The sequence below is a fragment of the Caenorhabditis remanei genome, chromosome II (genome assembly GCF_010183535.1).
Source record: "Caenorhabditis remanei strain PX506 chromosome II, whole genome shotgun sequence".
NCBI classification, from domain to species: domain Eukaryota; kingdom Metazoa; phylum Nematoda; class Chromadorea; order Rhabditida; family Rhabditidae; genus Caenorhabditis; species Caenorhabditis remanei.
In genome coordinates this window covers 7,034,288-7,061,704 of record NC_071329.1, presented here as the reverse complement: position 1 = coordinate 7,061,704, position 27,417 = coordinate 7,034,288, and the positions used below count along the sequence as shown (strand labels likewise).

The window sequence follows — 27,417 nt, the reverse complement described above, 5'->3', positions numbered from 1 at the left end:
CTTTTGACTCTCCCCAACAGTTTGCATCAACCATCTCGCTCGGCCAACTCCGACGTCACCTGCAACGAGTTCAAATGATGCCAGGCATCCCAAAAACTTCATTCGGTCCAGGACCGACGGAGCCACGCTCCTCCTCAGCTCATCAAGAACACTCTGCCACGTGACCATTCTTTTCTCAGTCCCACGGACTTCTCTCGCGACCAGGTCGCATTCATAGCCAAGCCATGTAAACTTCGCGTCTGGCACCCAGAACGACTTCTCCTCGGCAACACACACGCCGGCTTCTGCAAGATCTCCTCTCACTCTTCTCGAGGCTCTCGCGACTTCGTACTCCGTCTCGCCCACAATCAGGCCATCATCCAAATACAAAAACATTTTTATACCCTCCGCTCTCCATTTCCTTACCAGAACTTTGAAAATTTTTGTAAACAGCCATGGGGCTGTTGCTAAACCAAAAGGTAAACCTTTGAAGGAAAAATATGGAGCAGCGGGAGGATTCGAAAGGGAGAAACTCAAGAGATCTCGTGAATCTCTATGAATCTTGATATGATGATAGCCCGATTTGAAGTCGAAAGTCGCCGCGAAATTGGCATTTTCTAAAAACGGCCACGCTGTTTTCATATTTTCTAACTTGAACCGAGGAGGAACGAGACCCTTGTTCAATTCACTAAGATCCAGAATCATTCTCTTTTTCTTACCTTGTTCAACTACGTGCAAGGGTGAGACTACCCTCGGAAGTCCATCCGACCGATCGAGCACACCTTCCTTCTCCAGCCTCTCAATTTCTGCAAACAAAAACTCTTTGTGCCGTAACACGGACGGTCTTAGGCCTTGCGGCTCCGGCAACGTAATTCTGGAATCTAATTGAATTTTATAACCGTCTTCTATGACACTCAGCACCCACTCCGAGGAACATATGTTCTCCCAGAACTCAATCGCTTCTGACAAACGTTCTGGAAAAATCATACCTCCTTTGCTCACAATCTGTGGCATAATGTCCAAACTGTGAGCACTTGAAGCACTTGACGCTTCTCTTGACGTCCCTTGAGTTCCCGTATCCTTGGCCTCCGTTTTGACGAGCACTTCCATGGCCTCTGTAAGCGCTCTCGGATCGAAACCACTGATGTCGTCCTGGATATGGCTCTAGTCTTCTCCTCTTACTTTCCATATGGAGACCACCATCCCTGTTCGAACCTCCTGCCATATTCGACAACAACAGAAGCGACGTCATGTCGGACTGATTTGTCAAGCCCTCCGACGTCCCTCCTGTTATCGCCTTCAACGCATCCAATTTCTCCTTGGTCTGGAGCAGACTTGGATCCGAATCCAATAACAGCAATTCTCCATTTCTCGCCTTCAACAGATCCAGAACCTCCTTAACCGCTTCATCCAACTCTCCGAGCGCCACCGCTTTCGTCAGGATATTTCTCAGCTTGACATTGAAATTGATATTCTTCTGAATCCCTTTCGAGTTGACTTTCGGCGGCTTTTCCTCTTCCACATCCTTCTCCTTCTTTTTCCTGTCGACTCCAACGTCTCGAATCAAATCTGCCACCTTCCCAAGAATGGTCTCTCCAAATTTTTCGAGGACTTCGTTGCTCACACCTCCCAACACTTCCGCCATAATTACGAATTTACGAGTCCTGAACTAACAATTAGAAGAAAAACACGCTCAAAAAGCAATAATTTAATTTACAATCCGTTTTCGACACGAATTTCGAACAAAAAACTCAAAAAATCTTGTAAAACAACAAAAACGACCTCGTTAAACAACGTAGAATGACTTTCATATTCAAATTTCACGCCCGTCGAACGTGAGCGTTGCGGGACCCTAACGACCGCAAAAGGCGTGCGCCTTTAAACATCGCGCCTCCTTTTTCTCCGTTCTTCAACGAAAAACATAATATTCTCACTCACCACCAGTACAATGAGCACATTGACGTTTTGCAACACAGCGTCTGTCAGCACTGTGTAATTCTTTCGATAGCATAGGCATTCCGCAGTTCTAATCAATGCATTCAGAGCACTTCCGCCAGATCCCACGTCTTCTGAAGCATCATTTACTACTAGAATCTCACCGCATCCCGGAAATGAAATGTTTTGAAAGTGATGAATGTCTAAAAATCTGTATGATAACTCATATTTCTCTTGTTAAATCGTTTTAACCTTTCTCAATGGAATTCGCATTAATATCATAGCTCAAAGAAAATGTAACAATATCCCAACGCATCGATATTGCTATAGAGTAATAGTGTAAAGAGCCAGAGAATGTGTTGTCTGGGTGGCACTCGTGTATTCCACGTTTTTGCTGTGAACAGAGACGCAGAGGCTGCATACATTTTCGATGGCAGTACGATAACAACAAACTGGTTTAGTGAAACAAAACAAAAATGATTTTAAATGCACGAATTATTAATAAATGTGTATTTTCAATCGAAGTAGTCATCGAGATCGACTCCGGGCTCCAAGAATGTCTCTGAAATTCCTTCGAGATCTGTCTTGTTCAAGATGAGATTCTCCAGTGTTTCCTCCATTTCCGTTTCACCGATGAGAAGAGCACCGACGATCACATTGTTGACGACGACACATCGAACGAGTTTGTCTTCTTCGGTGTCTCTACAGAAAAGAATAATCAGTAAAATTGTTTCTCTTCTCTTTTTCTACCTCAAAACCACTTTCCAATTGTCTGCCCTTTGTCTTTCCGGTTTGTAATCTCCGAGAAATACAACCTGAAAATTCCTGTATTTTTTCCTTGTTACTCTATTTCTTTCTATCGATTTATGTCCATTCTACCTAATGCAGCAGGTGTCAACCGGCTGCCTTTTTTAAACGACCGCGTTTTTTCCAAAGGCTGTCGTTGCGAGACCCTGCCGCGTAGCGTGTGCGTTGCGTCCCGAAAAAATTCGAATCGTATGCGTTCCACTGCTCCGTTATTCGGGCACACTCAATCTCCGTAGAAGATTCATCAGTTTTCTTCTCATTTCCATACATAAGATTACCGCACTCTATTTTCCTTCTGTTCATTTTAATTTTTTTTGTCCTTTTTCTGAATAGTTTATGAAAATAGGCTGTTTCATCAATTAAATTTTCACTAATCTCATAATAATACTATTAATATTTCAGAATGGAAGAGGAACAACTTCTTGATTACGAAGAGGAGCAGGAGGAGATTCAGGAGAAGCAAGAGGTTGGCGGAGGCGATGCCAAGAAAACCAAGGGAACATATGCCTCAATCCATTCGTCTGGATTCCGTGACTTCCTTCTGAAGCCGGAAATTCTCCGTGCTATCGGAGATTGCGGTTTTGAGCATCCATCGGAAGTGCAACATGAGTGCATTCCTCAAGCCATTCTCGGCATGGACGTCGTTTGTCAAGCGAAGTCCGGAATGGGTAAGACCGCAGTCTTCGTTATCACCACTCTTCAGCAGCTCGAGCCAGTTGACGGCGAGGTAATTATAGCAACGGAGTAAAAAACAATCTAAACGTCTAATTTCAGGTGTCGGTTGTTTGCATGTGCCACACTCGCGAATTGGCCTTCCAAATCTCCAAGGAATACGAGCGGTTCAGCAAGTATCTCCCAGGAGTGAAGGTTGCCGTCTTCTTCGGAGGAATGGCTATCAAGAAAGACGAGGAGCGTCTTGCTAACGACTGTCCACATATCGTCGTTGGAACTCCAGGAAGAATGTTGGCTTTGGCTCGCTCCGGAAAGCTGAAGCTTGACAAAGTCAAGTATTTCGTTCTTGACGAATGCGACAAGATGATCGGAGATGCTGGTAAGAATCAGTGTTCAATGAATTGAAATATTTCTATTTTTGTTTCAGATATGCGCCGTGACGTTCAAGAAATCGTCAAGATGACTCCACAACAAAAGCAAGTGATGATGTTCTCCGCCACACTGCCGAAGGAGCTTCGCGCTGTTTGCAAGCGATTCATGCAAGACGTACGCTTTATCTCTGATCCGGAATCTACGGAATCACCACCCACCCCATCTTTTGAAACCAAAAACCTGTATCAAACCAAAATGCTAGTCATGAGTGTTCCGTGAAGCGGAAGAGATGGCCGGAACTTGGTTGGTCAAGAGTTTCGAAGTCCGCAGCATTATTTTCTCGGATTTCAGATTTCATCTTGTTCGGCCTCTCGCCATGCAGAAGCCGTCGTCCTCTGGGGAGGCTGCTGGCATGTCTCAGCGATGCTGAAGCGAGTAGGGGGAAAGATATGCCGAGAACACACGTGACATGTACTGCAAAACTCGTTTCAGCCCCCGATCTACTCTTCACCACGAGTTCGACATCCTAATAAATTATTTTCAGCCAATGGAAGTCTATGTCGACGATGAAGCTAAGCTCACTCTCCACGGACTTCAACAACACTACGTCAAGCTGAAGGAAGCAGAGAAGAATCGAAAGCTGCTGAATCTTCTCGATGCTCTCGAGTTCAATCAAGTCGTCATCTTCGTCAAGGCCGTGAAGCGTTGTGAGGCCCTTCATCAACTTCTCACAGAACAGAACTTCCCATCGATTGCTATTCATCGTCAAATGGCTCAAGAAGAGCGTCTGTCTCGATACCAATCATTCAAGGACTTCCAAAAGAGAATCCTTGTTGCGACTGACTTATTCGGACGTGGAATGGATATTGAGCGTGTGAACATCGTCTTCAACTACGATATGCCAGAGGATTCTGACTCATACCTTCACAGAGTCGCTCGTGCTGGACGTTTCGGAACCAAGGGTTTGGCCATCACATTCGTCTCGGACGAGAACGACGCCAAGACTCTTAACAGCGTTCAAGATCGCTTCGACATCAGCATCACAGAGCTCCCAGAGAAAATCGATGTATCTACTTACAGTAAGTTAATAATTTTAAAGTTTCTCCATACATGTGCTAATTCTACTTATTTTTCAGTCGAGGGAAGAACCAACTGATTCGTCACTCCATTTCTCCAATCAATGCATTCGAATCAACACGCTCCCCTATTGTTTTATCCGGCATCTATCCGAGCGATGTCGTTAAATGCTTATTGTTCCACTTTATTTATCGACCTCGGTTTCTTGTGGTCTCATTTACCAATTTTCGTTACCGTTAACAGTTTCCACCTACACAATATTTCTCAACTGTATTATTTATTTTTTTCATGTGTTCGGAAATAAAATTTGCCCATCATTTACTAGCTTACCTTCAATCCGAAAAACGTGGTGCAGTGTGAGAAAAGCTCGAAGTACATGTTCTGCATTCGGGCTTCTTCTGCACCTGCAACCATCGCTCGACCACATACTTCTCCTAATTGACGTGCTTGGGTCCAAAGTTGTCTCTGATTCCAAAGAGTAGAAGACACTTCTGATAGAGTTAAAGTAGAGACATCGCCACAAGCATACACGTCAGAAATAGATGTCTCACAAGCATCATTCACAGAAATTCCACCGTTTGCAGTTGTTTTCAAAGATTCGTCTTTTCTCCAAACTTCGGAATTTGGTGTAACTCCTCCAGCCCAGATAACGAGATCCGGCTTCAAAAAGCTTTTTGTCTGAAATATCCGAAATAAGTCTACAGTGTCACATTTCTGACCATTTACCCCATTATTTCTGTCCAGATATTCAATATTTAATTCTCCAGAAGTCTCGATATTCCCTATGGCACAATTCCTCAAAATCTTCACTGTTCGATTGGTGGATTTCTGTGAAATCTGACCGAAATCAATGGTTGAACACCAGTCAGGACCGAGTGCAGGTCCGGAAGGACCAGGATGAGATACAGATGACGTTGAATATCGAAGATGCTTCTGAACTCCGTCATGCTTCTTTCCTGAAATTTCTATTCTAAAAAAGCCCGCTTTTCACTGCAACACACCATCCGATCGTCCATTTAGCAGACGCTTTTCAATGAATTTCTCAACATCTTCCGGAAAGAACGAAGCACAAATCCACGAATCTCTCACTAGCCACGTCAACTCCACATTCTTCAGTTCGTAAATCAGCTCAGTTGCGATTCCACCATTTCCGACAATGAGAACATTTCTAGCGCTTCCCAACTGATGCTTCAATTGCTCTGCACTTTGTGTGTCCCTCAGAAACAGAAATCTGGGATCGGCGCGTAACTCGTTCTGAAGCTTTGGTCTAGAACCGGTCGCAATGCATAGTTTGTCATATTTCAGCTTTTCATGATTCTGAAGTTGAATATCCTTTTTCTGAGCATCCCAATTTATCACTGTGTCATTTATAAATTTGAATCTTTGATCAGGGAAAATCTCGGAGGAATCTGCCTCGCTTACATCGAACTTTTCACCGTATTGTCCTACCTAAACACTCAGTTTCATTACACACACGCAACAATTGACTGAACTCACTTTTCGATAATTCTCAACTGACTTGACAAAACTCGATGACGAAATGAGAACAACTTCGAGTTCAGGAGCTCTTTCGAGTTTTAGCATTTCATTTGCACATGAAACTCCGGCGATTCCGCCGCCAATTACTACGTATTTCATCTAAATAACCTTTTATTGGAATATAGAACCCGATTTGATATTGTTTTCTCCTATTTCGTCACAAATTTCTTGCGAAGTTCTGCGAAACGCTCATACCACTAAAAACCATGAAAAGAGAAATACGCGCGCCACTCTTGCGAAAAGCTCATGCCCACCCTGCAGTTTTTGAATAAGTCCCGCCCACTTCCGAATTTTATTTTTTCGACTTGTTGTTTTGTTGATAAACAATCGATTTTTTGCCGATTTTTGTCAATTTTTCGTAAAGATGGAAGTCGTATTAACAACTTGAGATGATAGTATTGGTTTTCATCGGAATTTAGTCTTTTTTCCTATCTCTCACCTTCGTTTCGTCATTTTAAAAGTGTCTCCTCCTACTTTTGTGCGCATCAATACTACCTTTATCTTATCTCCGTTGTCAATCAACCATTTTTTCTTCAGAATATGAATTCTGCTGATAGAATGGACACCTCAGAGGTTGAAGTACCCAACGATCGTGAAATCGAAAAAATCACCGAACAAGACCTACAAGAAGAAGATGCGGTAAGTTGATTTTTAATATTTTGGCACAACCCTCTTTAATTTGTATTTTCAGGCTCCAAGAGACGACCAACCTGAGACCAGCGCCGCTAGAGCCACAAGACATGTAGAAGACGAGGAAGCCGCCGATCATGTCGAACTTGCCGATTTAGAAGTCGAGGCCACCGACACTGTACCTAGAACTCCACGAAGAACGGGCCGTTCTAAGAAGTTGTCGTCTACCTCAACCGCGGCTGTAGCGGAAGCTTCCGCAACTCCTGGAAAACGAGGAAGAAAACGTAAGGGAAGCGAGTCGGCTAACACCACCGCTAACACTACGGTTAACTCCACTTTTAACGAGCCAAAAACTCCAGGACGTAAGCAAGGTTTGTGGCTTTCTAGATGTTTTGTTTTACTGCTATTAACTTTTTAATTCTCATCACTTTCTTTCAGCTAAACTGACACAACCTCTCCTAACCTGGCAGCAATTTGCGCCTTCCATTATTGGTGATCGTGTGTTATCATGTGGAGAAGGAGAAGCTCTCGGACATCCAGGTCGGACCACAACGAAAAAGCCACGGAAGGTTGACATCTTTGAGGAGAATGGATTAAAACCAATTCAAGTTGTTGCTGGAGGAGTACACTCTTCTGTATTAACATCTGATGGCCAAGTTTTCATGTGTGGAATCAACGAGAAAGGAACCGTTCCTGCAGAAGGTGTTGAACACGAGGGAAGCACTGACGAGTTCGCCAAAGTTCCATTCTCAGAAGAGATTGGTAGAGAGGGAAAAATCATTATGCTTGCTGCCGGTGCCTCGTTCACTGCTGCTCTCACCGACGAAGGATCGGTAATTGCTTGGGGTAATCTCCGTAACTCCAATGGAAATGTAGATGTTCATCCACTTCTTCACAAAATGCAAGAAAAGCCGGTTGTGATTGTCCACCAAGCTAAAAGGAAGATCGTGAAAATCGCTGCTGGTGAGAATCATCTTGTGATGCTCGACGAGAAAGGTTGTCTTCTGACTTTCGGAGACGGAGAAATGGGTCAACTCGGACGTAGTAGCCGTACCAAGACTATCCGATCAAGTGAGTAATTTTCCGGATAAATTATTATTCAGTTAGTTTGTTTCAGAGTACATGTGTGACGAGTCTGGAGATCATCTTGTTGTTCCATTGAGATTTAAGAACAAAGGAAAGTTCTACGACGTTGTCGCCAAGAACGTTTTCGCCAGTGGATTCTGGACAATTATTCATGGAGAGGACGGAAAATACTACTCATTCGGACTCAACAACTACGCTCAACTTGGAATCAAAGTCGACGAGGCTGATGTTGGACAAGATGGTCAAGATAACCGCGAACTTCGTGTGTTCCTTCCAACCGAAGCACCAGCTTTCGGAGCTGAAGAAACTTTCGTGAACATTGAAGGAGTTCAACATGTTGTTCTTCTCGATAGCCAAGGAAACGTTTTTGCGATGGGAAAAAACACCGACAACGCTCTTGGAATCGGAAACTGGACTGGAAAAGACGATCAACAACATTGGCTCTATGACACCTTGCAAAAACTTGATTTCGACTCGAAGATCGTTGGAGTTTCAGCCAAATTGGCTACTTCAATTGCCTGGTCTGAAGACGGAACCGCATATGCATGGGGATTCGATACAACTGGACAGTTGGGTCTCGGATTGAAGGATGATGATGAGAAGGTAATTTTGGAATGAAAGAAAGTTGTGATATTTTGAAAACGTAAATATTATTTCAGATGGTTTCGAAGCCTGAAGAGATAAGCTCTGCACATCTCGACGATCACTCCATCATCGGAGCTTCAATTTCCGATCAGCACACTCTGATTCTCGCCAAGAAGAATTAAAACATTTTCGTTATTTATTCTCATTATTTTATATCACTTTCTTTCTCTCTGTAGCATTACATTTTTGTTTTCTTTTCAACCCCCTCCCGTTTTTACTTCTCCCCCATCCGGTAGGTTTTTGACCAGTTCCATTTTTTCACTGTTTTTATCATTTCGTTTTTTTGTCAAGTAGTATCAATCTTGTCATCTGGGGACACCCCAATTCTGAGCTCTATTTAGAGCTTCTGTGAATTCTGAAGGATCTGTGACGACGGTAACGTCGAAACAGATTCGCCCCGTATCTCTGGATTTAGCCACACTACTCTATGTTTTCTCTGACCACCACCATTATCGAAATTCAACTGTTTATTCAGATTTTCTAGCGAAATTCTTGGTTTTGTAGTCTGAATTATGTTGATCATGTGAACTCACTGTTTTATAATCCGTTTCTCCGCGGTTTCGGCGAAACGTTTCCTAGAAGGATGAATGAATCAATGAGTCTCTGACAAAAATAAAATATTGTGCACTTCAAGAAACAGAAGACGTTTCATTTTTCAATTTTTTTTTGCTCCACACACCCCCTCACTATTTACCCACTTATGTTGTTTCCTTCTCTCATTATAGATACAAGTCGATTTGAATGCAAATAGCTTTTTGTGTAAGCCACCTCCAATTTCCCTTTTTCTATATTTTTTGGTGTTTTGAGCTTCATCCTTCCCATCATTTTCTTTTTTATTCTGAAGATAGATTCAGGACGAGTACAAAGCGAAGACAAGGACGTCGCGCCATTTTGAAAGCGCGTCTAATTGGGTGCCGGAAGAGACCGCCCTTCTAGGATCATGCTCTGTGGCGGAGCAAGCTGATGTGGTCATGAAATCTGCTAGGAGGCCTTCAGTGGGTTCTAGATGCAGATTTCAGTGGACTTTCACGAGAGCAAATCGAAGAAAAATGAGATAATCTGCCGATATAATCCAATTTTCTGAAAAGTTCGACGGTTCTGACATAATTTTATTTCTCTCCAAAATTGTTTTTGCTGAAACTCATTCCCCCCATTTTTCTGCTGATGACGATGTCGTTGACGTCTTCTAGAATTCTCATTAAGTTCTTCTGCTCCGATTTTCAGCGGAAATTGAAATCTGGGTCATTCCTTTTGTTTGCACGTTTGTGTTGTTTGTGTGCGTGATTCCTCTATCCTTTTCCTTAATTCCATCAACTTTTTGTCACAAATTCATTTCGTCGTGCGCGCCAGTTAGATTCATTTCAACCGATTCATTTCAATGTCATCAAAATCACTTCCCAACTACGAGCGAAAGACTTCAGAAGACGTCAGTGGAGAAGGCGACGTGAAGAAAGAAGCCGTCGAGACGCCGATTCAAACTATCAGCTCATCCCACGTATCATTTCAAATCAATACGGATCCGGCGCCATCGGTTTGTTTTTGCATCTCTTGCTTTTACCTGAGACTAGACACCTTCTTCACCTCATAACACTAACACATGTTTCGTCTCTCTGTGTATTGTGGTTTTATACTAAACTTTGTTCCCTTACAACTCCCCGTTATTTCAAGTTCTAAAATGTTTGTAACCCAATATTCTTAGTTTCCGTTTTACGAGATAGTTTTTGGATGTTGAAGTTTGCCCTCTTGATGTGACTACGTACGAGAATTGTTGTTCCAGCTCGAACTATATATAACAAACTCTTCATTTTTTTCACATTATCTCCATCATAAACGTATCAAAAACTCTCATAAAAGTTGCATTTCATGAAAGCTCATTCCCTGACTTTCACTAGATGTTCCTCCTGAATCCTGATCTTTGCTTTCCGATTCCTCCACCCATTTTTCTCTCTGTGTCATGTTATTCTCTCTCTCTTTTTCCAGATGGATTACCTCTCCATCCACGAGGATGACACTTCAATGTCTTCCTCTGAGCGAACCATCGAACGCGGATTTTCGAGATATGGCAGGAAAAGGTGAGAAGGAGATGGGGCGGTGTAGAATGAAGAGTACGGTAGTTAGGAAAGATTCTGAAAGTTGAGGACTGAAGTCGTGGAGATTCTGAATCTATTTCGGGTTTCTTCTGATTCGCATAAGTGAAACAAGTTTCAGAGTAGGAGCATTTTCAATTTTTCTCCAGATTTTTGTGATGACGGAAACTACAGGTACCTCACTGAATAGCTCATAACCCAGATGCGACGTCGAAACTGAAAACAGATTCAGAATCCTCACGTATTCAGCTTTCCAACCGTATAAACTTTGTATGAGTTTTCTTTTTCGTAGCTAGTAAAGATTCCTTGTCATCACGTTTCCGTCATGACTGAAAAATCATGTACTTCACTACAAGCTAGGTTACTCGGTATATATGTACTTGTGTTATTCTGAAACTGAAACGATTTTCGAAATTCTCTTTTTCTCTGCTTCTCACATGTACTAATATCTTCTGATCGTTCTGAAATACCGTAAATACTGTATTATAACGGTACCCCATCTATACTCAGAATTCATGAATATGATTATCCCGCTGTTTTTCTGGGTTCTGAAACACCGTCATTAGTAAAGTCTTGATCAGGAAATAGAACGTCCAAAAAAGTTTTTGCATTTATTTCTAATGAATTTCTGAAACCATAAAACTTCTCTCGGAGGCAGTTGAAAAAATATAACGGCATGCCGTTATAATACAGTATTTTTTACAGTAATTGAACTGTTTATTCTGGATAAAGTTTGGGATTCCTGTCAGCTTCAATCAGTATGATAGAATTTTCATTTTTCATTGTTCAACTTACCATCTTCCACAAACCATATATGGGTCTCGTAGCGACATTTATAGTTGTTTGAAACCTTACACCAGCTGCATTTCTGGTCAATTATACCCGAGACTAACTTCATTAACTTTCCGTTCTCCACTCCGTTTTCTTCACCGGCTCCAACTCGGTATATTCTGAAACTCCTGGCACTTATGGCCCTCTCTCTGATACATTTACTTCCTTTTCTCTCTCATATTTTCTTCTAAATTCTTCCTCCAATAATAAATGTGTTTCTTTGTTTCCTTCCGTTCTCCTTCTTCTCTTTCAACTGATCCATTCTACCCCAAAAAGAATAGAAGAAATAACACACAAACATACTCGAAACACATCTAAAAAAGGAAGAAGAAACGAGAGCAGATAATCTCTTTTTCTCTTTTCATTTTGACACACGAGAACTAGAAGAAGCAGAAGAAGAAGAAGTCTCTGTGACACCCGAGACATTGTCAAAAGTTGGAATTAAAGTGGGACCAGAGAGAGAGAAAAAAGAAGATCGAGCAGCAACCAGTCGACGCCTTTCCGCACCTTTCCTCTTTTGTTTAATTAAACTGAAACACTTTTTCTGCAGAGGATGAGTGAGGAGGGGCATCGAAAAAGGGACACAAGTTGCCACTTTGCATCAACTTCTACTTTTTTCACGTATCACTGAATTGCACTTTTTCTTGAAATTTGTGTGGGGAGAATGTTCTTTAAAAGTTAACATATATTAGTCGATAGGTCTCATTTTGAAAGATTAATTTTTTGGGGGCCCATCAAAGTGTTCAGTCTAAAAGTTATATAGGATTTTAGGATGGTTTTCTATGCTTTCTTTGATTTACAATCGCGGTTTTTTAACTGTTTCCCCATTAGATCTTTCTGAAATTTCAAAATTCACTGCTAGCCAACATACCGAGAACTTATTTTTGATAACCTGTGCCCATGAGGGATTTGAAAATAAGAAAATAAGTTATTACAAACGTGAATTATGTCATACGGTTTCATCTGATTGAAACTTCGAAAAATATCGGTTTTTCGGCTTTTTGATGCAATATTTGCAAAATTTAATATCATAAAACCCGTTCAAACTCTCTTGATTGTTCTTCAGTAATTACAAAATTACTAATTTCTTCCTTCTTGTTGTGTGACCACCCCAAAAACAGATCCATTTATCATCTACCAACTCTCAAATGCTAGATTTTAGTACCGATAGGGTTTTTTGAAATTTGTCATTCAGACACTCTTATTTTTGGGAAAGATTTAGTGGTTACTGGTGACAGATGCTGTCGTCACTGGAGTCGTGGTTATGTTCTTTTGAAAATCAAAACTGGGCGAAATCCTTTATGAATTTAGTTTGAGAATTCAGAGAGTTTTACAGTTTTACAAGTGTTATTCTAGAATACATAATTTCCGGTTTATAATGAATATAAGTACCTTGCTACTGTGATTTAGGCCACCTTGTTTTCAGAAATGCATAAAGTAGAGAGATGCTTTTTATTCTCAATTTCCTGTCCAATTACACTCTTTAACTTTGTCTAGACAACTACGGGGTTATTAAAAATTAAATTTTACATATCGCGTTCACAGTTCCAGGAAAGTTTTAAATCAAAAACAACTTGCATTTTCCAGATCGTCAGTGCGAATGCTGTTGGACGAGGTCAATATGACAGATCGAAAAACTGTGAGTATTTTTGAGTTTTGATTAGGCTATCATTGGAAATGCGCAGTGATTAAATTGTCAATTTAATATTTGTTAATTACTGTACCGTTTTCTCTCAATAAGACAATTGTCTACTTTAAGATATTGCCCGAGTATTATAAAAAGTTCCGTAAACTAAAAATAGATGAAACCATCAGCTTCATTTTTGTAATTTGTTATTATCTTTGGTCAGTTTCTCTCAAGACAATTGATACATGAGAACAGTCCACGGAAATTTAAAACAAATTCCAAAACTAAAAAATTCTGTGACAATATATTCTTCTATACTAAATAAAATCAAACAAATGGTGCAGCTGTCCAGAGCCAATTGAATTGAGAGACAACTGGTTGTTTCCAGAAGTTTCAAAATATTCACCTTGAATAATGAGTCTAGTAGGCGTGGCTTCACGAAATTAACTACAATGACTAAATTTAATTTTTGCAATATCTCATGTTTGATCAATTTCCTCTCAGTTTCTTTTATCTTCCTAGATTGATTGGTGTGATGACAATCAATTGTGTTGCTCCAACACACAAAGAGAGCCAGGAAGTTGTATCATCAAATGATGTGTAACATCACAAAAACACCAATCAACGACAAGTGGTTTCTTTATTTCTTTTCTCTTCCCTATATCATAAAATACTCTTGAATCGTGTCCTATTCTACTGCTAACTTCTGAAAACACGACGAGCAAAACTCTAAGGCGAAAAAGAAGAGAAGAATGGTGAATCTGCAACGGAAGGAGGTAAGACGAGGTGATAAATCAGATCGAAATGGGTCCCGACTTTTGTTTTTCCGGTTGGGAGGAATGGATCTTCAGTGACTTCTTCTTCTTCTTTTTCATATTTCGTCCTAGAGGACGTCTTCTTCTTCTTACTCTGGATTTTGAAAAATGATCCGTAGCATTTCGATTCTGATACATTTCTTCCATGAAAAAGCGACGTCTTCTTCTTCTTCTTCTCCGTCGTTTTATGCGTTTCTTTTGTTAGATGAGAGGCAACCTTTTGACACATTCGAATAGAGAAGATGATGTTGGAAAACGAGGAGACGTCAGTGTGTGTTGTGGAAGTAAAAGTTACGTTTCGTGTGCTTCCATTTTCAAAATTGGTTTCTTCATTTTCTGATTTGTTTCCTTTCTTTTCCTATTTTTATAGATGGGTGGGTGGCTTCTTTGAGTTTTCATTCAGTTTCTTGAATTTAATAATATAAGCCTTCAGTAAAATTCTGCTCGTTTTCTGTCTGATTCCTTTTTCAGTCGTTTTTCTAGTTAATAAAATATCGAGTCTTGATCTACAACTCCTAGAAATACAGTATGGACAACCGGACATGATAGATACACAGACAGACTGTACACAGACTTTTCAGATCTAACATGCAGACGTCTGGACATCCGGATAAAACGTCAGACAGAAAGACAGACAGACAGTCAGAGAGTCAAAAAAGTATACGATGTAGGCACTTGATTATACGGCTGCGTAATCTTGGAAAAATGATTTATCCTTTTCCAAAATACTCCAAAACCAAATCAAGAAATAAACGGAAAACCAATAAGAGTAACGAGCCGAATTCCATCATTACTAAACCAACAATAGTGCCCACAAGTACCCTCTGAACTTTTCCCCTTTCTAGACTATTTCCCAAACTAAGTCCTTTATTTAAATGATGTTTTGCTTTCCTGAGACCATGGGACACCCATTTTCGAAAAGCGCATTTTCATCTTTGATTCCATCTTTTCTATTCCAAAACTACTTCAATTCTCCCTCTCTTTCAATTCCTTTTCTTATTTGGTACCACCTCTTGAAACTCTTCTTTTTCTATTATAATGAAGAATCTGTCCATTTTTTCGAGCCCCCTTCATTTACCAACTCATCGTGATGCTCTGCTTGTGAAATAGAGTCTGAAAAAGTTATGGATCCGGCTCTACTCGCCTTTTTCAAGCCTTGCGAGATGGCAAGTCCGCAGAGGAGAGACGTAAGTTTTCAGATAATTTGGTTGTTTTCATTTGGGAATTTGTGTGAATTTTGGGATTGTGAAGGATTAATAATGTCGTTCTGAATGGGTTACCAGACCAAAGTTTTCATCAGCAAATCGTTTAAAAACTTGTGAATAGATTTGCTTGTTTATTGGGTTGTAACTATCACTGAAATCAAGAAAATGATATTAAATTAATTATTGAAAAACTGAAATGTTCCTAAATTAAGACCTACAGGTTTCATTGATTGATCTTTATTGTTCCGAACTTGTTCAATTTCTATTTTTCAATTCTCAAAACAGAGACATCCATTTCCTCTTGGTTTGCAATACTTCCAACTCCAGAAAAGTCGAGTTAACCTTTATTTTCCAATCCACTTCTCCTCTTCCTCTACCACTCAATTACAACCTTTCGGGAATCCCAATCCAATTGCCTAAAACTTCGGATTGCTTCACTATTATACTTCCTACTTCTGTTACTCCAAAAGTATCCTGAATCGATTTTCAAAATGTTCCAGATATTTCATATTTTCTTCTTCTACTTTTCCTACTTCTGAATCTCAAAATCATCGTATTTCCTTTTCTTTTTCAAACACCTTCTAATCGTTTTCCTTCCCATTCTTTCTTCTTCTTCTGAGCTCATATACCAATCATTTTCTTTTCGTTTCTTTCTCTTTTTTCAACCCAACATCGTTTTTCTTCTTCTTCTTTCTCTCTTTGTTCATTGTCTCATGTAGTTCCTTAAGAGTATTCCGCGAATTCCAAGAGAATTCACTGCATTTCCTTTTTTCCAAACGGTTTTGAGGTTCTTCTTTCATATTTCATCAGAGAAATATTATTTGGACCATCCGAGGTGGCTTTTCAAATCCAAATCATCTAATGAAATCGGTTCTGAATCAAAATACATGGTTCTGGGTAAATTGCATCTCATTGGTTAGTTTCAATACAATAATTCACCAAATTTGCATTGATATATAGTTTCGGTTTGACCAGTTTTATTAGGATTCTAATAGTCAGTCAGAACAAAAATTAATTGAAAATTTATTGTTACAACTTCTTTTTTTATAAACTAGAAACCTTTTGTGGTTGAAAAACTCAAATTAAAAAGTAACTGTTCTGGCAAATTCTATACTAGACGTGAACCAGAATATTTGTTCAGATTCACCGACTTTCCATAATTTCGAAGTGATCCCTTGATAACTTCAAACTTCCCAAAACTTTAGTTTATTTCACATCCAGATTCGATGTGTTTTTTTTCAAAACCTCATCATCCAAAGCTCCTAATCTTCAATTTTCCGAACACTACTCTCCTTTTCCATTATTTCCAGAGCCTAATCACTTCTCTCTGTCTTCCTTCACTCTTCTAATCTTTGCTCAACGCACTTTAGTCCTTTCCTACTCAACTTCCTTTCTAGAAGAGAGAGTACGCTCAATTTCATCTCATAAAAAAGAGATTACTGTAGATTTATGAGCTTCTTCTTCCCGTTTTCCGTTTTCTCATCATGTCACCCAAGGTAACGGGGGGCCTCATGCCACCTCGCTTCCCCATTTTTTCTCATTTTGACCCAATTTTTCATCTAAAAAAGCCACGAAAACATGGAAATAAGAAAATAACTTTTTTCAGGTCATGCCTACGTTTTTTTAGTTTTCTCTTTCCTGGTTACCTTTTTTCTTCTTCCTTGGCCAATTTTCTACTCTCTCCTTCTTCTTGAGATCTTAATATGTTATTTCCTATTGGTTTTTTGTCGTTATATGAATAGTTTTCTGTGCTTTACTCGCTCATTCAGTGTTGCAGTTTTTCTAGAGAAATGGCGGGAGATATTCACCCAAAAAAGGTGCTTCTGAAATCGAAGGTAAGTCAAAATGGGAGGGAATAACAAGGGGCAGGTGCTCTGATTGGGTTTTTTTCTTCTTTGGGAGGCTGAAAATCTGAAATGCAGTAAAATTATTTAGAGTTGTTATTTTTCAGTTATTTAATTAGTCATTTCCTGATTATTTCTGAATTTCAAGAACCGAACTGTCTTAAAAGTTGAAAACCAAATATTCTGTAAATCGTGATTTCAAGTATCAAATGACCTATATTTGGTCGTGAGACATTCTAAGACTAAGCATTTCTAAACTGGGCTGATTTGAAACCAGAATTTTTACAACCGGGTAAAGATTAGTTGTTAGAAACACCTATTCTCATTTTCTCAACTTTTTCTGGTTCCGGAATTCCCGGTTCCAATCTTTTTCAGTTTCGAAATGTCTTGGTTTTGGGATATCCCATCGTCGGATTTCTTGGCTTTATAATTTTCGGAAGACTGAATACTGTGAATCCAGATGTTCCCATTTTAGCAGGATAGTTTTTTTGAATTTGTGTTAATGTCTGTCTCTGTTGATATGCATCTCCAAAATCCTAAAACTTCCTGGCTTCATTCTCAATTCTATTTGTGTTACTCATCTTCATTTCATCTAAATCTGTTTTTCTAAATACCAGATCCCCCTGCACTTTGAACCCTTCCTGCTTTCTCTCTCTCCTCTCTTTCATCTCCAAATCGAGACGAAATGATACCACTCGAAAGTTACCAAAGTTCTTCCTACAACTCCTAGGGGCTATCCGATACATGACATGTTCTTGTGTCACTGAGAGATGCTCCTGAAACATGATCCCTCTCCATCTCCTCTCATTCCTTCCAAACTGCACTTTCTTTATCTGTAACCGAAGACTTCTTTTCCCCCTTCTACTCTAACTGGCCTTCTTCTTATTCCTTCTCCTTCTTCTATTCCTTCTGCATCTGCTCTCCACGAAGAACGATCCCATTAGACGACACCATTCATGTCATAAAACGGATTCGGGACGTCCCTTTTCGTTCGCTCGCTCCTCCTCCTCCTAACACAAAAAGAACCCATTTTTGGGTGGTGTTAATGGGGGGAAGAGAAACGAATTTCTATTCGAATCTCGACTCTCCCGGGGTCCCTCCCCTCCTGGTTCTTTCTTTTTTTGGGAAAGAAGAGGAGCAACACGACCACGGGAATTAGTATTTTTGCTCTTTTGTGCACAATTTTTTTTCGGTGTGTGTGCCCTCTCACGAAGAAGAAGCAGAAAAAAGAAGGAAGCTCCTGAAGTGGTAGTGGTGGTAGGAGAAGGACGCTATCATTTCTAAACTCCGGGGGCACTCTCTTCGAGAAAACATGCGCGCTTCGATTTATCGGAGGGCTCGAGAGAATTCGAATGAGACGTCATTGGTGAGTCTTTATTACTGAACAGGGATTGTCTTTAAATTTTAAAGTTGGAGAGAAAATTTTGGAATTGAGTACGGTATAAGAACGAAATCCTGAGTTTGAGTTCCCATGTTTCCAACTGATTCCCACAAATATCTAATTACAAAATATTATGCTCCAAGGAGTTTAGTCCTTGAGTAAAGTATCGGGAAAGTTGAAACATTATTCGAAATTCGATTTTTGACTAATTGAGTATAGTCTTCTTGAATGTTTCTTCTCAAATTGAGACAGTCTTATACATGGTCCAATTGAACCAGCTTCTCAATGAGCATTGATAAGAGACATCTGAGCAAACAGGCACACATCTGGACCATAGTCGTACGGAATGGCATATTTCGATTTCCGGAATCCGGAATGCCGAAAAAACCCGGAATTCCGGTTAACTATGATCTGGATTGACATACATTCAGACTGATATACGCGGAGAATTGAAGACGCTTGTCAAAGTCTCACACTTTTCGTCTTCTGTCCACCTGTAGCTCTGTCCGTTTCTCTGTTTGTCCGGATATCGGCAACCAAGATATCCCAGGCACCTTGTCATTTTTCACTATTCCCAAGAATTTTTTGGGGCAACTTTTTACTAGACCAATTGAAATTGAAACCACGCAGATATATCAGCCGTAATTTGCCTGGCTCGTTGTTTTTAAAACAATAAATTACGAACACCAACCCATTTCCATCATTTTCTCCTATCTGTTTCACTCTCTTCCTAATTTAAATGTTTTTTCCAATCCATTTTGGAACACATCTGTGAGTCTGTCCCCCTCTCTTTCCTATTCTTACGCATTCCATGGTTTGAAGATGAAATCTGATTCTTTGGGTGTTCCTCTCAGTGAGGGAGCATCATCTCTCTATCTTCTTTTCCCTCAATTCCGAGTATACCTGAGACTAAACACCATTTCACTTTTTAATTGCCATCATTTTATTTCATTCTTCGAATTCAGAAGAAAAAGAGGAAAAATCAAAATGCGACTCCACACCACTTTCTACTATTTCCTCTCATTCTTAACTGAAACTTGATATTTCTTCGCTTCCCAGAAGCCTGTGTGACCCTTTGTCTTTATTCCTTTTTTCGAAGTCTTTCAACTTTTCCCTAATTTGTTCAGAGGAATGAGATCAGCCACGCCCCTAACTAGTACTAGTAAACTTTCGTAAACGGATTGATTCCAGAGATAAAATTTTAATTTTCTTAATTAGTTGCAACCAGTCTTGAACAAGAAGACATCCGGACATCCAGATCGACAGGCAGACAAAACTGTGTGGAATGTGATCAATTGGAAGTGGTCTCCTGTCAATCATTCTTCACTTCTATTTTCCTGTCTGACTGTTTGTCTGCTTGAATGTCCAAATGTCCGGATGTCCGGTCCTCTTTCACTGATATCATTCCAAGTTTGACTTACGACTGCCAAAAAATCAGGGCTCCAGATTGCTCCTTCGGTCGGTCACCATTCTTTTTGTTTAGTTTTTTTTAATGTCCGTTCGTCCGGATATCCAACCCAAGACACCCGAACCAGTTAACTTTTTCTCACTGATACCATCCCAACTTGACTCATGATTTCATTCCACTCCTGTCTGTCACTCAATCCATGTGTCTGTCAATCTGTTTGTCCGGATATCCGCACCCCATCACTCCAACTGGTCACTACTGCTCTTCCTATCACTCCCTTTATCTTTTTCTGCGGCTGAGCCAGTCCGTTTTGTAAATTTCTTCCACACACCAAGTGTAATGCTGTCAAAATACCTTTCATCTATCTCTTCTCTTTCTCACCTTCATCATCCACTTTTCTCATCTCGAATGATTGGACCAAAGTGGTGTCGACCCCCCTCATCCCATTTGCATTTTCATGTACACACTTCATGTGATGATGAACTTGTCATCGTTTAGAGAAGAGGACATGATTTATGGATTTATAAGAAAGCAGGATCTTTTTCTTTTTTTGGTATTCAAGTATGTAGATTTCGAGAAACGTGGGGGGGATTGTCACTGAAGCTGGCGTGCCTCCGATGTCTTCTGAAGTTGATCACTCATTCCAATCATCTGATTTCTTGAATTTCCTTCCGGTTATCAATGTTTACTTGACCTAATAACAGCTGCTCCCGCAACTGAGCAACTGACTGATTTAATTTTCGATTTTTTGGGTTTTCGATTGGCTCACGGATAATTTGATTCGGTTGTACTTGAATAATGAGATCTGGTTTGGTTTAGTGACCTTTTGGAGATTGAGTCGGCAAGTGAATTGGTTACGAAGGGAGGGATTAGATTGATTCTGGAAGTTTCTGAGGTTGTATGGGCAAAGAGAATCGTTAGATAAACTGAAAATGTGTCTTTGCTGAAAATTGTATATTTTGAAGATATGTAAATTTGGTGTTTTTGAGTGTCACAGCTTAATTAATGAAGTGAATCGCGTCAGAGGCGCGCCAGGATTAAACACTGTTATGATAAAAACCATCAGGTTTTAAAAAAATCAGACAGTATGCAACCCAGTTTCAATTATATTTTTGACCGCCCCCGTTCCAGTTTATGCCGTCACCAATCCCACATCCAAAATTACAAAAAATCGGCACAAAACCAGATTTTGTCTTTTCTCAAACAATCATCCGTCCCAAAACCCCATTCCAACAGCACAAAGCGTTTTTGTCCCCTTTGTCCTTCTTCTCCTGCTCTTCCATCCATTTTCTTTCGTTTTGTTTTATGATAGCTTTACGATGTGCTTCCTCCTCATCTCATCTCGGGTCCGGAGCATTTTTTGAAAAAGTATTTATTTATTGTGAAGAGAGAGAGAAAGGAAAATAGGCGTCAAGTAGAAACTCTGACACATAAATATCTATTCGATATCCTACTTGAGGCGTTCTTTTTTCTCTTTCGAGTAGTGGATGAGCCTTCATCTCAAAACATGTCAAATAGGCCTGCATCTTTTACTCTCCTGGACGAGAGGTCCCCCCTCTTTTAAACAAATTGAATCAGGATGGAGAAAAAAGGCAAAGCTTTTTTCATATCGGATCCCTGAATCGCTCCTTTCTTTTTACTCCGTTTTCCGATTACCCGATCTACAATCTTTCGCTTTTTCTCTTTCCCCAAGCTCCGCCCACTTTTGGAGGCTTTCAGCTACCAACTAGACGAAAAAAGCTTAATCAAAAACGTATTGGAGAACAAAGAAAGCTTGAAATAGAAAATGAAATAAAATAAAATAAACGACTTGAAAAAATAGGAGAAGAGGGGGGTCGGACGAGAAGAAGGAAAGTTTAGCTCATTTTGTGCATTTTTTTGTGTTTCTTGTTCTTCTTTTTCTCTTGAAAAAAGAGGAGAAGAAGAAGAAGACGTAGTAGCTCATCAACTAAATAACACGGGCAAACTTCTTCGAGGAAAAGAGTACGAAGCTGAGAAACGACGTCGTCTTCTTTAAAGTCATTCGTTTTACCTAATAGAAATGAGTGGAGAAACCAGAAGAAGACGTGACGTCTTCTCTAACTAACTCTTCATGTTTTCAACTATAACTACCCACGGGAAGAAGAAAAAGAAGAAGAAGCAATTCATTCTTCGTCCTGACTAAACCCGGATTACTTTATGCAACATCATTACTCGGTAGCCCCCGTTTTTCTCTGTGTCCGATAGAGAATGCTCTCGTTCTTCTCCTCCGATGTTTTCCTTTTTTCTTCTTCCTTTTTCTTTTTTAAAGTTTAACCGAACAAATCCACCATTTGTCTTTTTTTGGGCGGTTTAGTCCTTCGGTGGATGACCAGTAGTTTTTGAGGAGAAGTGCACGGGAAGGAGGGATGCTCTAACCTAGTGAATAGTAAATTACCCGGAAATGTTCCGGTTGAATTGCATCTCTTTACTACACATAGTTTGATCGTTTTCTCTGGAAAAGAAGACGTGAAAATATGGATTTATGTTTTTGTTGAGTCATAATTAGAGAGTGATTTGGGAGGACGAAACACGGTTTTTGTTTTAAAATTGATTCCTTCCATGAATCATGGAGAAGTTAGAGCTATTAAAAGCATAATTCTGAATCTACCCTCTGATTTTGCTCCGAATCAAAATGATCCGAAGGCAAATTTTAATAATTTCTTAACTCAAATTTCTAGCGGAATCTCCATAACAAGATTCTGTTTTAACTAGCCATTTTCGATGTGTTTTTCATGATAGAGAAAATCCGAAATCAGATTCTGAATCCTCATGTTTCTAGATTTCAGATAGAGCAGAGGTGTCAGATTTTTCCAAGACGTCAGTTTAAATGTGAGCTTTTCAATAGTATGTTTTGAATTCGTCATCAATTTTTTAAACAATTTATTTCTCAGCAGAGCACATTTGAATCTGATGATCTTATTTTTCTTCTTCGCGCCGCGAACTTTAAAATTCTGAATCCTGAATGCCGGACTCAATCTTTTGAACTTTTGATTCCAATCTCGGGAATCTAAAACTTATTGATTTTGAGGTTGTATTACAGATTTCACTCTGACTCTCTAATACACTTCTAGAGTTGTCACAAGTTCCAGAATTCCAGACATTTTCTTCCGACCGACAGAAAAAAACACAGAAACAATGCCCTTTTGTTTTTTTTCTGTATTTTTTCTTTAAAGTTTTCCCAATGGACTCTTAAATTTCTTCTCTCTTTTTTCCTCTCCAAGGGGATAATCTCTATTGCGAACGGATACAGAGAGAAGAGGTCCCTCCCATCACGTCTTTCTCGACCCCATCCATCTCAAAATGTATGCTTATTGGCGACTTCCTGCATACATATATCAAAAAATGTCCTCTCCTCACTTCTCTACTTTTTCCTTTTTTCTCTTTTTTCTGTGCAAGTTTTGTTTTCCAAGTTTTTCCAATGGAAGGTGATGGTGTCCTGTCATTTTCAGACGGATTTTTGAATTTATTCTGCAGTTTTTTGTTAGATTGGTCAAAGATGGGTTTTCTGAGCCGATAGGAATCTAAAATTGTGTCAGTTGTCCCCTGAACCCGGAATCTATGATTCCTTCTTTTCGTTTCACTGGAGTCAGAGTCGGGGTTCATTTCCGTTTCACACCTAAAAAATGTGAAAACATTTTGAGAAACTTTTTTGAATCTCAGAAATCTCCAAAGTTATGTAGAAGGGTTTTTATGTTGTTGCAAGCTGGTAAAGTAATTGAGAAAATCTTTTTTTTAATAGTGGTGGGCGATCTCTCAAGTGTTGATTTTCTAGGTTATCAATTTCCAATTCATATAATATAATTAATTATCTTTCAGTCCTGGATGGACACAGAACATCGGGTGATATTAAACGTTGGTGGCATCCGACACGAAACCTACAGTCACGTCCTCAAGAAGATCCCAGCCACAAGATTATCGAGGCTGACTCCGAATTTGGCGAATTATGACCCCGTACTCAACGAATACTTCTTCGACAGACATCCAGGAGTCTTCTCGATGATTTTGAATTATTATCGAACTGGTGAGTGATTTGATTATTTGAAATTCTTCGAGAACATCTGTGAAAGAAGTCAGAACTTTGTTGAAAAAGTTGAGTGGTATAACTTTCTCTGGCCTAGAAAACCAACTTCATATTTTTGAAAACATCTCCATTTTCTTCTTCCAGGTAAACTCCATTATCCAACCAACGTATGTGGTCCTCTATTCGAAGAAGAACTCGAGTTTTGGGGTCTCGACGCTAATCAAGTGAGTCGTCGTATTCTTTGTTTTCTGTTTTCTGAAAAACAGAAATGCTGTTATTATTTTTCGAAAAAGATGATGACTTACTTTCTGAAAAACAATGACATAATTGCAGGTGGAACCATGTTGTTGGATGACGTATACACAGCACAGGGATACACAAGATACGCTAGCAGTTATAGAGTCATTGGATTTAGATGGGGATCCTCCGACACAGGAAGAGGTGAGAGTTTTTTTTTGTAAGATGTTGGGCGAGACTCGAAAAATGGTGTTTTATATTACTTTTAGAGCAAAAATTGGATTTCTAGGTCATCACAAAAAATATTGGAACATATTTAGAGGTGGCCTAAAAAGTCTTTTCGAATAGTTGGACCCCAAAAAAGACCACTCGCGAAAAGTTACCAAAACAGTTTTCATTATGACCTAGAAATCGTACAGGTGCGAATGTTAGGTCAGCATAAAACCAATAATTTTGGTGGCCTAACTTTTTCGTCCTGGTTTTTTTAGCCATCACGAAACGTCAAAGCTTTTCCAGACAGGATCGTATGGCTAGTCGTTAATGTACCGCGAGCCGGTCTGGAATGGCTTTTTTGGCGATTTTGGCGTTTTTCCGTACTTTTCCCGGCCTGCGGTACATTAACGTCTAGCCACTCTGCCCGTAGTAGGTCACGGACAAAGAACTCGCCGAGATCTACATTTTGGTATATTTTTCAGCTCATAATATTGAGTTTGAAGCGAATTACGAGCCGGCCCGTGTCAGCCCGTCTCGGACCGTTTTGGTCCGCTTTTCAAATATGAAGAAAAGTGGAAAATCTCTATAACGTTCCAAGACCTTACACTCTAAACCTTTTCAGATAGCAAAAAAGTTCGGATGGGAAGATGACTATTTCACAGGCAACATGTCACAATGGCAACGATTGAAACCCCGAGTGTGGGCACTTTTCGATGAGCCATGGAGTTCGAAATACGCAAGGGTTAGTCTCATTTCTATGTGTTCTTTCACCTAAGCCCCGCCCCCTCCCAAATGTTGCACGTCAAATTCAAACGAAATCTAAACTGCATGTGTGTACCTGAATACCTAACCATTGTCTTTAGTTTTGCCTCCCCTTTAGTTTTTGTTTCAAACAAAAAAAGATTCTTCCAAAAAACTTCTCCTTCTATTCTTTTTTCGGTTCATTGTTTGATATGAACCTGAATCGACGGTGTCTCTAATTCATTCAGGTGATTTCATTCCTCTCCGTAGCTTTCATTCTTGCCTCCACTTGCTCATTCATTCTCAAGACGGATCCATCGTTTCAAATACCCGATATTGATGGTGAGTGTTTATTTTTGAGTTTGGAAAATACGAGTTTTTTTTAACTTGGAGATCCGGATTCACAGAAAACTGATTAGACAGATCCACTGAATCAGACACTGTTAAAATGATTGAATTGTGAAAAAAGCGTTCTGTTAATAACTTTTTAGCATTAGAGAAAAGTTTCCTGCCACAGAATTCAGACGTGAATAATTTTCAGCGAAACTAGCTCTTCAATTTCTGACCAACTTGAAATGACCAACTTACCAAATATCCCATTTTCAGTATTCTATTCTCTACGAGTCGTCGATGAAGGTGGTTTCAAAAACTATCACAAAACAATAGGAACCGATAAGCCAGTGACATCTCCACACCCGAATTTCTTCTATGTGGACCTCATCTGCAATATCTGGTTCACCATTGAATTGGTGAGTTTTCAAGTTTCCAAAAGTCAAAAACATTCGATTTGTTTCCAGTTGATCAGAAGTCTGTTCTGTCCATCATTCCATAAATTCGTGAGATCTCCACTCACTATCATTGATGTGATCTCAACGGGAGCATTCTTCTTCGAATCTCTCCTCCATGCCATTCTTATTCAGACTGGTAAGTTGATTCTCTGAGTTTTCAAAAAACTTTTTTTTCTTTTTTTCAGGCTCCTTGGTCACATTGGATTTCCTTTCCATGATCTGCGTGCTCAGGTTATTCAAACTGACACAACATTTCTCTGGACTGAAAATTCTGATCCAGACTTTCAAGGTACGTTCTACCCTGAATTTAATATAAAAAATAAATATTTCAAACAATGTTTTCCAGGCGTCTGCACAAGAATTGTTCTTGCTTGTGTTTTTCGTCGTCCTGGCAATTGTTATTTTCGCTGCATTAGTATATTATGCAGAGAGAAGTCAATTGAACAAGGATAACCAGTTCACAAGTATACCTTTGGGACTTTGGTGGTATGATTTTATTTCCGGATTCTAAAACACTTTTCCCTGTATTCCAGGAGTCTCGTCACAATTTCTACTGTAGGTTTCGGCGACATGGTGCCCAAAACCTACCTGGGAATGCTCGTCGGATCCCTTTGTGCTCTGATGGGTGTGCTCACTATTGCTCTCCCAGTTCCAGTTATTGTATCCAACTTTTCCAATTTATACTCACATTCACAGGCCAGAGCTAAGCTGCCGAAGAAGAGAAGGAGAGTGTTACAGGTGAGTTTTTCGAAAAGAAGCTTGTTTTGATGTGCGGAGAATTTGGATGCAAATGATGAACAGGTACAGGGTGAACGAACCGAACAACAAAAGCATCGGGTCCAATAGAGCGCATTTACTCTATCACCTACAGTAACCTACAGTAACCTATTAAAATTTTAAAGGCGCACGAAGTGAAACCAGCCCTTCTGGGAGTAAAACAACATCATGGAAAACATCGAAAGAAGAGCTCCTCGGCGACGTTCAATCAACCACCTGCAAATTTCAAAAATGCAAACGGTGGACCACCAATGCACGACAATTCTGCATCCAAGTTGATGGCATAAAACTGAAATTTTCTCTCTTTCTCTCTTTTCTACCCTTATCTTGTCATAATTTTCCGGGTCTTCATCCATTTGTTTCTACTCATTTTCATTCTTTCTCTTCTCCATCTCCCTCCTCATTTTATTTGTTTTTTCGCATCGATAAAGAAAAACATTCAAAAATAATATTATCAAGCTTTCAAACATTTTCGTTTTTTAAATGTGTGTCATTTAGTTTACCGAGTTGGAAAAACTGAAAATAGTTGTCCACGTTTTCTCCTGTAGGGTGTCTTTGCATGCTTCATCGGGCTGAAATTCTCTAAAATTTTGTATTTTCTTTTTTTAATATCACTAACATTTTTTGAGAGAAGAGAATTATTTTCGTATTTGCTTTTTATATGGGAGTCCTTTTGTCT

General features: G+C 39.7%; 7 protein-coding genes across 7 annotated transcripts; 4 read left to right on the top strand and 3 right to left on the bottom strand.

The window, feature by feature from the left end:
- Positions 1 to 2,429: 2,429 nt before the first annotated feature.
- Positions 2,430 to 3,224, bottom strand: GCK72_005000 (uncharacterized protein; the record flags this gene model as incomplete). The annotated part of the gene is made up of 3 exons (XM_053724981.1): positions 2,430 to 2,616; positions 2,665 to 2,729; positions 3,141 to 3,224. The coding sequence occupies 3 exons, from the start codon at positions 3,222 to 3,224 to the stop codon at positions 2,430 to 2,432; spliced, it is 336 nt and encodes a 111-aa protein (XP_053589175.1).
- GCK72_004999 (uncharacterized protein) lies at positions 3,125 to 4,921 on the top strand (the record flags this gene model as incomplete). Its single annotated transcript, XM_003117252.2, has 5 exons — positions 3,125 to 3,448; positions 3,496 to 3,772; positions 3,821 to 3,939; positions 4,310 to 4,844; positions 4,902 to 4,921. 5 exons carry the CDS (start codon positions 3,125 to 3,127, stop codon positions 4,919 to 4,921), a joined length of 1,275 nt encoding a protein of 424 aa, XP_003117300.1.
- Positions 4,922 to 5,163: 242 nt separating this feature from the next.
- Positions 5,164 to 6,480, bottom strand: GCK72_004998 (uncharacterized protein; the record flags this gene model as incomplete). Its single annotated transcript, XM_053724980.1, has 4 exons — positions 5,164 to 5,520; positions 5,569 to 5,798; positions 5,844 to 6,291; positions 6,340 to 6,480. The coding sequence occupies 4 exons, from the start codon at positions 6,478 to 6,480 to the stop codon at positions 5,164 to 5,166; spliced, it is 1,176 nt and encodes a 391-aa protein (XP_053589174.1).
- A 441-nt stretch (positions 6,481 to 6,921) lies between these two features.
- Positions 6,922 to 8,864, top strand: GCK72_004997 (uncharacterized protein; the record flags this gene model as incomplete). Its single annotated transcript, XM_003116837.2, has 5 exons — positions 6,922 to 7,020; positions 7,073 to 7,382; positions 7,450 to 8,082; positions 8,129 to 8,700; positions 8,757 to 8,864. 5 exons carry the CDS (start codon positions 6,922 to 6,924, stop codon positions 8,862 to 8,864), a joined length of 1,722 nt encoding a protein of 573 aa, XP_003116885.1.
- A 1,256-nt stretch (positions 8,865 to 10,120) lies between these two features.
- On the top strand, positions 10,121 to 10,818 carry GCK72_004996 (uncharacterized protein; the record flags this gene model as incomplete). Its single annotated transcript, XM_053724979.1, has 2 exons — positions 10,121 to 10,273; positions 10,723 to 10,818. The coding sequence occupies 2 exons, from the start codon at positions 10,121 to 10,123 to the stop codon at positions 10,816 to 10,818; spliced, it is 249 nt and encodes an 82-aa protein (XP_053589173.1).
- Positions 10,819 to 14,016: 3,198 nt separating this feature from the next.
- On the bottom strand, positions 14,017 to 14,331 carry GCK72_004995 (uncharacterized protein; the record flags this gene model as incomplete). The annotated part of the gene is made up of 1 exon (XM_053724978.1): positions 14,017 to 14,331. One exon carries the CDS (start codon positions 14,329 to 14,331, stop codon positions 14,017 to 14,019), a length of 315 nt encoding a protein of 104 aa, XP_053589172.1.
- A 9,452-nt stretch (positions 14,332 to 23,783) lies between these two features.
- GCK72_004994 (uncharacterized protein) lies at positions 23,784 to 27,025 on the top strand (the record flags this gene model as incomplete). The annotated part of the gene is made up of 11 exons (XM_053724977.1): positions 23,784 to 23,982; positions 24,127 to 24,206; positions 24,316 to 24,423; positions 25,055 to 25,174; positions 25,422 to 25,515; positions 25,780 to 25,922; positions 25,971 to 26,097; positions 26,147 to 26,250; positions 26,308 to 26,447; positions 26,495 to 26,699; positions 26,864 to 27,025. The coding sequence occupies 11 exons, from the start codon at positions 23,784 to 23,786 to the stop codon at positions 27,023 to 27,025; spliced, it is 1,482 nt and encodes a 493-aa protein (XP_053589171.1).
- Positions 27,026 to 27,417: the final 392 nt, after the last annotated feature.